General features: G+C 41.0%; 2 protein-coding genes across 2 annotated transcripts; both read left to right on the forward strand.

The window, feature by feature from the left end:
* The first annotated feature begins 3,011 nt into the window (after positions 1-3,011).
* On the forward strand, positions 3,012-4,184 carry LOC136516195 (peroxidase 2-like). The gene is made up of 2 exons (XM_066509559.1): positions 3,012-3,227; positions 3,426-4,184. The coding sequence occupies exons 1-2, from the start codon at positions 3,012-3,014 to the stop codon at positions 4,182-4,184; spliced, it is 975 nt and encodes a 324-aa protein (XP_066365656.1).
* Positions 4,185-8,688: 4,504 nt separating this feature from the next.
* On the forward strand, positions 8,689-10,023 carry LOC136515265 (uncharacterized). The gene has a single exon (XM_066508909.1). It carries the CDS (start codon positions 8,689-8,691, stop codon positions 10,021-10,023), a length of 1,335 nt encoding a protein of 444 aa, XP_066365006.1.
* The last annotated feature ends 358 nt before the right edge of the window (positions 10,024-10,381 follow it).

Genomic DNA, 10,381 nt, shown 5'->3' on the forward strand with positions numbered 1-10,381 from the left:
CAAGAGCTACAATCTTCATATAAAGTTTGTCTTCATAAGAGTTTATAAGCAAAAGTAATGAATTATTTTTTAGATGTAACTATTTATAGAGACGTACATCTTACGATAACCCACTTCTGAAAATTGATTTTTAGAGAAGGCGCTTAGAATGGCCGCCTTTGTTGCCTACATCCTAAGGCATCCGCATCTATTAATCAAAAAAATTCAGAGACAGTTAACTTAGGATATCCGTCTCTGTAAATGATTTTTAGAGGCGGGCATTTGCCTGCCTGACCATTTACGGAGGCTAAATATGTTTCTCTCTATTAATTAGAGAGATTGTCTCCTAAAATATTTTTATGGAAAATTACTAACATATTTAGGGGCCACCTTTGTAAATGATCGGGCGGCCTCCAAGAAAATGGTTGCCTCTGAAAATCATTTACAGAGACCGGGCTCGCTAAGGTGTCTGTCTCTAAAAATCACCGAGTAACAGAGACGAACACCTTATGAAGCCCGTCTCTGTAAAGCGATTTTCAGATGCGAGTATCATAAGATGTATGTCTCTGAAAATTGCTATTAACAGAGGCGGGTGTTGTAAGCATGTCTCCAAAACATATTTTCCGATGCAGGAATCTTAAGATGTTTATCTCTAAATAGATGTAACAAAAAATAATTCATAAATTTTTCATATCAACTCGGATGTAGACAAACTTTATATTAAAATTGTAGCCCTCCACGCGACCTACATCTTTATAGTTCAAAACTTTTTTATTTGAAACTATTTAGAGTCCCAAAATATTATTTTAAATTTATGGGTTTTTTAATTTGAAATTTTCAAAGAAACTCATGTGTTTACATGGTCTACAACAAAGTTATAGTTCTCAGTACAATCTATACTTTTGTAGTTGAAAAGTTTTTATTTAGAGATAATTATATTTCTCAAATATGTGCTCTAAGTTCATAGATTTTGAAATTAAAATTTAGAATTTTTAAATGACCTTCAATGTTCGCATAGTTAATACCATAGTTATAGTGACCGACCTGATCCTTTTTTTTAATGCATTTCTTTTAGCATGGAGGCTTGGTTTGGGCCTCCAATAATTAGCTTAGCAGCAATAGTACATGATAATTTTTAATCAGAATTTATTTTTCTAAAGAATTTGTTTTGCAAACATTTCTAATTAAAGAAATTATTAATCATCAGACACATCATCATTGATCTATCTATATCAAATGGACGTATGTCCGACGGCGCACATACATGCTTATGATTATGTCCGACTCGGGTATAGTTTTATGACCAATAAACCAGCTAATTTCCTTTCGGTTCTGTGTGCTCAACGTGCAATATTCTCCATCATCTCTGCGTCTAGCTAAGTCAATGCCTGCTAATATGAAGCACGCATGTCCAGATCTTCAGATTGAACCTAGCTAGGCACATCATCGTTCCATTAGAGCATCTTTACCCAATATTTTCTTCCCAAAAACATGAAGTTTTATAACTCCTAAAAAAATATTGGAAGGAATAAAGAAGGCCATCTCCAAAAGTTTCTAATAATCCACTCCTAAAATATAGAAGACAATTTTACATCAGGAATATTATATTATTTCTAAATTATCCTAACCACTTTTATATATTTTTTCTCTTTTGTACATTTGCATCAGGAATCATTTCATACTCTTTATTCTTTTCACGCCCTACCACCTTTAGATATGTTTTTTTTTGGTCCAAAGTCAAGTCAACAACAGCTACCTAGCTAACTGTGGGTTCTTGTTCTTCACCGGCATCCAGTATGTAAATAACTGGAATGCGCACAAATAAATAAACGCTAGCTGTGTCAACGTGGAGATTAATGTTAAATCCTACTCCAGGACACCGTGTACGAAGTATGAACATTGTAAAAACACACACTACATTAAGTAAGTTACAGAGTCACGCAATACATCTGTATACTTTTTATTGGTGTGTCTATATGCATAGGAAGACGTGCTCAGCTGTGTCGGTGATAATAACGTGCTAATGTGTTATATATATCTATATAAATCAAGCTATTTGTTTTGCTGACAATCGATTCTTCCATCTTCCTAAAATTAGTGGAGAGAATGTATAACCGGAGAGACAAAAAGAGAACCATATATGATATATAAATATCCAAATGTGGATTCTGTGGTAACGACCCGCCAGCTGGTTTGGTTGACATTCTTTTGTTAACAAACAGACAGCAACAATTAGCGGAGAGAATGTTCGAGCAATACATATTTGTCCCCAAATCTCTCTCTCTCTCTCTCTCTAAATAAGATACGTCCATATATAATCATATGCGACCTCAATCAATAAAAACACATCGTCTTAGATCAAATAAATAAAAGAGAGACAACGTTCTTGATCGGGCATATATAATGCTTTCCAACAAGTATGAAACATGTAGCTGGCCATTTCATTCTAGGTCGTTGCTTCTGTTTGTGAGTTTGTCGGTAGAGAGGAGTTCCCAAATCGAAGTCAACAAACAACTTGATTATTAGGTACATGGAATCTTGCCCTAAGCTAGCTAGCTGCGTTCTCATCAGTGACATTGAATTTCTAACTCTTCACACCACAATGTCAATGTGCTAGCTCAAACTAAAGTCTTCTAATCCTGAAACGAGATTAATAAACTAGCACGTATATGTGTATATATGATCGATCGGCAATGTCAACACGCCAAGAACTAGCTGCTGTAACAACCAACAGTTGTAACCAGTTTATGGTGTAGCATTATCAGTAACCTCCCAAATCATTGTTAAGTTTCAGTAGTTGACTAGCTTACATACATTATTCAAACACAAAACAGAAAAAGAAGTGAACGAACTAGCTCCCTGCACTTGAGAGAGATGCGTTAGCAACGACGCTTGTTTCCTCGCGTCTTTATCTATAAATACCCACGGAGACCACACTGCTGTCAGCATCAAACACTCCATTCATCACACACACACACAAGCACAGAGAGATTTCTGAAAGCTTTGAATAGCTTACACACTGAGACATAGCGATGGCGACCTCGGCATGCCAGGCCTTAGTGATCATGGTGATCGCTGCAGCTGCGATGGCCACGGCGTCTGGTACGGCATTGCAGTACAACTTCTACAGCTCGTCATGCCCAAAAGCCGAGGAGGCGGTCCGCAATGCCACTCAGAAGATCATCTCCAACGACCCCACCATGGGCGCTGCCTTTGTGCGTCTCTTCTTCCATGACTGTTTCGTCAGGGTAATGATCTCTTCTTCCATGACTTCTTACTCCGATCCTTTTGTGACATATGTACTTTTATAATATGAAATTGTCAGTAACAATGCATGCTTAGAACAAAATGTCTAAAACGATGCATAGAGTATATATGTAATAGAACTACAAGCTCATCTGTAAGTAAGTGATCACAGATCAATTGATTTTTTTTGTTTGTTTCAGGGTTGCGACGCTTCCATTCTGCTCGACCAGTCCAATAGCAACTCACAGCCGGAGAAGTTAGCCATCCCTCTACGTGGTTACGTTGAAGTGAACACGATCAAGGCAGCCGTGGAGGCCGTCTGCCCCGGCGTCGTCTCCTGCGCCGACATCCTCGCCTACGCCGCGCGCGATTCAGCCATCCTCTCTGGCGGCTTCGCCTTCGCCATGCCCGGCGGCCGGCGCGACGGATTCGTGTCCGACATGAACAACATTTTCGGGAACCTCCCTGCACCGAACATGCAGGTCCAGGACCTCATCACGAGCTTCGACAACAAGGGCCTCAACCCCACCGACCTGGTGGCGCTCTCCGGCGCGCACTCCTTCGGCCAAACGCACTGTTCCTTCGTCACGCCCCGGCTGTACCCCACCGTGGACACGACCATGAACGCCACCTTCGCTCAAGGGCTCAAGGCAGTGTGCCCTCCGCCATCACAAGGTGGCGGCGGCACCGTGCTGAACAACAACCGTGTGACAGACCCGAACAAGCTGAGCAACCAGTATTACTCCAACTTGGCCACCGGGCAGGTGATGTTCACGTCGGACCAGACACTGACGAGCAGCAACACCACCAACAAGATGGTGCAGGACAACGCTGCCAACCCGATCGCGTGGATGGCACGGTTCGCAGGGGCAATGGTGAAGATGGGAGGCATCCAGGTGCTTACGGGCACCCAGGGTGAGATCAGGAGAGTCTGCGGCGCCACCAACAGCGGTAACTGAGGCCGTGAAGCAAGATCCACCGCCTACTGCTGCCAACACTTCTAATCTTGCATTTCATATATGAGTTTCAATATCTGCTTGTTGCTTCATTTCTTGGCTCTTGCTGTTCTTGTAGCCTCAGAGGTGTACAATTAATTGATTGCATTATAGATTTAAAGCTGTTTCTAGTGCTTATATTTTATATAATGTTTCCTAGAGAGGTACACAAAGTTACCTTCATGGTGTAATCGGCCAGCGGTTGCCCTTTTTATCTTGACATCACACTTGAATGAAGCAATTATTCAGCTTACACTACTTGTGATAATAGATGGTTCAGCCATGTAAAGGCTCGATTAAAGCAACATATTGTATTTAACCTTTGTGGGGATGGGCTAGGAAATCAGAAAAGGACTGTATGTTTGTGGTTTGGGCCCAAAAAAATAATAGGAAAAGGTTTTGGAATTTTTAATAAGATTTTGGGTTCCGGTCTAGAGAAAAGGAGATAATTGTCTGAACAAACCTGACAAAGCTGAAGTCGTCACTGCAAATTCAAAATTCGAGAAGAGTGCTTAAGAGTTGGCAGCTACAACTCCCAAGTCTAAATTCAAATATTGCTAATATAAAACTGGTCATCTCCCTATTGAAAATCATTGAAGAATACAGAGACCGAAGCTAGCTGAGTGGAACTTCAGAGAAATTTTGAAAGAAAACTTGATCTCCACTACTACAGGCCGGATTTATTAACGGAGGTGCGAGGCGGACACAGCGTCTGCCTTCGTTAATCAGGCTTTTCGGAGGCAGGTGTCTTAAGACGTCTGCCTCCGTTAATGGTCTCTAGAAAACCCAAAAACCAAAAAAATGTTACTTCTGGGGTTCAACCTAACATTCAACACTGCCTCGTTTCTACCACTGCACCACATACTCATTCATGTCTATATATAATATGTTACTATTTTATATCCTCATTTTATATTAGATATTTTGACTACTAAATGAACTTAAATGAAAAACATTTAACTATAAAGTTTTAAATTTTATCAAGTACTACAACTTTGGTATAGGATGTATCTCCATCCGACATTGTTTGAAAAGTTCAAAATTTTGAATCTAAAAATATATGATTTTAAAACACATATTTGAGACTTTAAACCACTTTAAATTAAAAAACTTGTCAACAACAAACATGTAGCTCAGGTCAGCCACTACAACTTTGGTATTCACTACGTGAACATTCGAGATCGTTTAGGAATTTTAAAATATATTACCTTTGAACACATATTTAGGACTTGAAACAACTTTAAATAAAAAACTTTTCGACTACAAAATTGTAGATTCTATTGAGAACTCTAACTTTCGTGTAGACCATGTCAACAACCAAGATTGTTTGATAATTTTAAATTTAAAATTTCAAAATCTGTAAATTTACAACAATATTTTGGGACCCTAAATAGTTTCAATTAAAAACCTTTTTAACTACAAAGATGTAGATCACGTTAAGGGTTATAATTTTGATATAAAGTTTGTCTTCATCCGAGTTCATATGAAAAAAGTTATGAATTATTTTTTATGCAGCTATTTATATCTTAAGACGTCCGCCTTCAAAAATCATTAATTAGCGGAGACGGACATCTTAATATGTCTGCTACCGAAAATTGATTTACGGAGGCAGACGTCCTAAGGCGATCGTCTCCGTTAATCAATAATTTTCAGAGGTGTACGTCTTATTAGGACACCCGTCTCCGTAAATGTTTTTGGAAGGTGAGCATTTTTCTAGAGCTCTCCTAACCATTTACGGAGGCAGTCACTAGATGTGCCCACGTGCATTAATATTTTGGCCTGCCTCGCAAAATGATTTTTGTAGTAGTGCTCTTTGCTTAATCAATAGAAGATCTATTGGAAACAAAGGAGGAAAGTCAGATGGGTCAAGTTTGGTGACCCTGGAACACATCTTTTTCATGCAATGCCACCATAAGGCATAGAAACAACTCGATAACTTAGCTAGATTCTGCCACTGGAGAGCGCATGTTCAATCATCATTGAAAAGCCCCGTTGCTTTTGGAAGCCTTCAAAGAAAGATCGGGGAAATCTTAATTCCAATATAACCCATTTGATCTCGCCAATCTCATTAAGTCTCATTTTGACCTTTCCTTTCTTGAGGAAGCTTTTACTAGGGAAGAAAATGACCAGAGTAATCAAGCCAATACCTTCAGACAAAGCACCTAGCTTGGATGGATTCAACAATGATTTTCCTCAAGAAATATTGGCCAGTTATAAAGGAGGATTTTTATGCTCCTTGTCTAGCTTTTTTTAGAATAATGAAGTTTGTCTTAAAAGTATCAATGATTCCCACATATAACTATGATTCCCAAGAAAGAAGGTCCCACACCCATTTCTGATTTCAGACCAATCTCTTGGATAAATTATTCAGTCAAGCTGATCACAAAGCTATTTGCAAATAGACTGCACACAGTTATCTTTTTTTTTAGCATAACCGGAGCTTTATATTAACCATGAGTTGTGTTACAATCAGTATCAGCGGTAACTCGTAATGCTGGTGGAGTTATACACTCAACCACCGGGTTTTCACGAGAAACCAACCTCGCACACTCATGAGCTAACCTATTGCAGATTCTGAAATCATCAAAGCTCCGGTTGAGATCGGCCAACTGGTACAGAAGAGGATCTACCTCTGATTTTTGTGTTGAGCGGTTGTGATGAGCAATCTGCCAGAGATCAAAAGCCAGGTCTGTCACCCATTGCACCATCACATGCATTGGTCAAACTTTCTCACCATGCTGCTGCTTGTTCATGGACATCCAAAGAGACCACATACCACATAAAAAGATAGCCACATCCTTCGGAGGGCATAGAGCCGGATCAACAAGATCATGTGCACAAGTTAGAGGTTGCAGCTCTGACAATTTAACACCCGTGACCTTCTTTGCTTCACGCCAAAAACTCTTGGCAACAGTGCAGTCCATCAACACATGCTTTATTGATTCATCCGCTGCACCGCACATCTCACAAGTTGGAATTGGTTCAATGTGCCTTCTGTGCAAAACTCCTCTTGTTGGAAGGAAGCCATTGACAACCCGCCACCAGAAGACACGTACTTTTGGTGGAACACACATACCCAAAATCTGTTTCCATGTTTTCTCATCAGAGGTGGACGCTCTTCCGTCATTCACTGGCTGGTTATTGTCTTCATACAGCTTACGATACGCCGACCGAACCATGTATCAGCCATGGCGTTCCGGCTCCCATGCCCAGGCATCATTACCATGCCCCCTGGTTGGTGTGCACAGAATGGCCTGAGCATCAACATTGAAAAAGACCTGCTTGATCAAGTCCTCATTCCAGCCCCCACTCAGCATTAGCAGATCAGACACATTTGTGACCTGTGGATTTTCTGGCACAGTGATAGGCCGTCCACTGAAATGATTCGCTATCCATCGATCTCGCCATATATTCGTCGAACTGCCATCGCCAATTCTTCTTAACAGTCCTCTCTCCAATACTTGTAGTTAGTTCCTTAGAATTAGTATGGCTTTATCAGGACCAGAACCATTCAAGACTATCTACCCTGGGCTTTTCAATAAGAGTTAAATGCACTCTAGGTCCACAAACTTGTTTAGGGGTGCCAGATAGGTCCATAAACTTGGAAAATGCATTTGTGGCACAGTAATCTTGAGTTTTGGTTCACTCTAGGTCCATGTTGCCAAATAAGCAGGTTTATGCTGATGTGGCGTGTCCAGGGTGGACCCAGCTGTGTCACGTGAGTGGTGCGTGATACCCAGCCAGCCCGCCTGTCTCTTTGCCAATACATAGAAAGCCCCCGCCGCATCCTCCTTTTCCCCATTTGACAGAGTGTTTTGTTCTCGAGTTCGTCGTGCGCGAGGCAAAGAGACAGGCGAGCAGGAGAGGCGACCGTGGAGTGAAATCGGCATCGCGACTGGAGTGTTGTGCGGCGACGACAGATCGTTCTCCCTGCGGCGAGGGCAGTCTTCCCCGGCAATCCTGGTGGAAGTGCAGAATGAAGGCCAGAGTGCGGCGGAAAGGGGAGCCACCCCCTGATTACAGTAAGCGCCTCCAAGGTCCAATCTTGGTTGTGTTTCATAGTGTTTATCGCTGATTTGTTGAGAAGGATTCATGGATGGGGTCATATAGAAGCTTTTTTGCCTAGGCTAGGGTTTCTGACTTGGTTGTTGTAGGTCGAATTAGATGGATGGATGCCTGAATATGTTCTGTTGTTGTTCATGTAGGTGGAATTAGTGATCAATTTACAGTTGAGATACATCACAATGGTTTCTTTGTTGGTCATGGTACGAATCGGTCATACATTGATGAGAGAGTGAGCTTTATCAATCATGTTCAAGCCCAAACTTTGTGTCCACAGACCTTTCATGACCTCAGTTTCTTGCTTCACTATCCAAGGAATCCAGTATTGAAGGTGTTTTGGTTACTTCCTGGAAAGGATTTCCCAGATGGCATCAGGCTGATTGTTTCAGAAGAAGACACTTTAGTGATGGCTTCAGTTGTGCACAAAGTGAAGACACTTGTATTGTATTTTGATCATGAGGCCATTACATCAGGCTCAGATTGGGATGATGTAGTTGCAAACCCTGCTGCATCCTTGTCTAGAGTGATCAGCCCATCCAAAGGTCAGACAAGGCAGATAAACAATGAGGCAGCAGATGATGAAGGCCCTGAAGATGCACATGACAGCTCAAGTGATGACAGTGATTTTGATGATAGTGATTATGACTTAGAGGATGATGATGACCTTTTTGTTGACAATGTTGATGAACATGTGATAGATGAAGGTGTTGCCAAAGGGAGGAAGATAGCTAGGGGAACCAAGAGGGCAGCAGGAAGGACCAGTACTGGAACTTCAGTAGTTGTTCATGATGATGATGAAAATGAGGAGTCAACTGATGATGATAGGCTAGAATTACCTCAGTCTGATGGTGAATGTGAACCAGCATTCAAATTCAAGTCATTCAAACCAGAGGACATGGCCCACCTAGTGTTTAAGGTGGGTATGATGTTTGACACTGTTGAGATGCTAAGGAAGGCTATAACTGAATACAGTCTTAGGAACAGAGTGGATATCAAGATGCCTAGGAATGAACAGAAAAGGCTTCAAGCTAACTGTTCAGAAGGATGTCCTTGGTTCCTTTATGCATCATATGATAAGAGGGCTAATGGCATGATGATCAAGACTTATACTGGGAAACACAGTTGCCAGAAGAAATGGGTCTTGAAGAGTTGCACATCTACTTGGCTTGCTGAGAAATACATTGAGACATTCAGAGCAGACCAAAAAATGTCACTGTCCAACTTTTCTAGGACAGTGCAGAAGGAGTGGAATCTTACTCCATCAAGGACCAAGCTTGCTAGAGCTAGAAGGTTGGCTATGAAAAACATGCTGGGAGATGAAGAGGAACAATATAACATGCTTTGGGATTATGCACATGAGTTGAGGAAGACCAATCCTTACAGCACCTTCTACCTTAACCTAGATGGCAACATATTCAAGTCACTGTATGTGTCTCTGGGTGCTTGCAAAAGGGGATTTCTTGGAGGATGCAGACCTCTTATTTGTTTGGATGGGTGCCATTTGAAGACTAAGTATGGTGGTATAATGCTTACTGCAGTTGGAATTGATCCTAATGATTGCATCTTCCCTATTGCTTTTGGTGTAGTTGAGGTGGAATGTTTAGATTCTTGGAGATGGTTCTTGACAACACTAAAGCAGGATTTAGGGATTGAGAACACATATCCCTGGACACTAATGACTGACAAGCAGAAGGTGAGGAATCTTCCATTCATTGTAGTCCAAGTTATGTTAAATCTGTGAACTTATGACAACTGTGTGTGATTGTTGTATACTTATGACAATCTGTGTACTTGAATTTTGTAGGGCCTAATTAAAGCTGTGGGTGAAGTATTTCCAGAGTCTGAGCACAGATTTTGTGTTAGACACATGTACTCCAACTTCCAACAGCACTTTAAAGGTGAGAACTTGAAAAAACAACTCTGGGCATGTGCAAGATCTAGTACTGTAGTTCAGTGGACAAAAAACATGGACAAACTTAGGGTGCTAGATGAGAAGGCTTATAAGTGGGTTGAGAAAATGCCCCCTAACACATGGTCTAGATCTTTTTTTAGTACTTACAGCAAGTGTGACATCCTATTGAATAACAGTTGTGAGGTTT

This window comes from Miscanthus floridulus, chromosome 17 (genome assembly GCF_019320115.1).
Source record: "Miscanthus floridulus cultivar M001 chromosome 17, ASM1932011v1, whole genome shotgun sequence".
NCBI lineage: Eukaryota > Viridiplantae > Streptophyta > Magnoliopsida > Poales > Poaceae > Miscanthus > Miscanthus floridulus.

Bases quoted from the DNA above. Each gene is read 5' to 3' on its own strand.
- LOC136516195 (XM_066509559.1), top strand. From the start codon at position 3,012: ATGGCGACCTCGGCATGCCAGGCCTTAGTGATCATGGTGATCGCTGCA. The intron at 3,228-3,425 runs GTAATGATCTCT...TGTTTGTTTCAG, and splicing joins TCCATGACTGTTTCGTCAGG to GGTTGCGACGCTTCCATTCT.
- LOC136515265 (XM_066508909.1), top strand. From the start codon at position 8,689: ATGGCTTCAGTTGTGCACAAAGTGAAGACACTTGTATTGTATTTTGAT.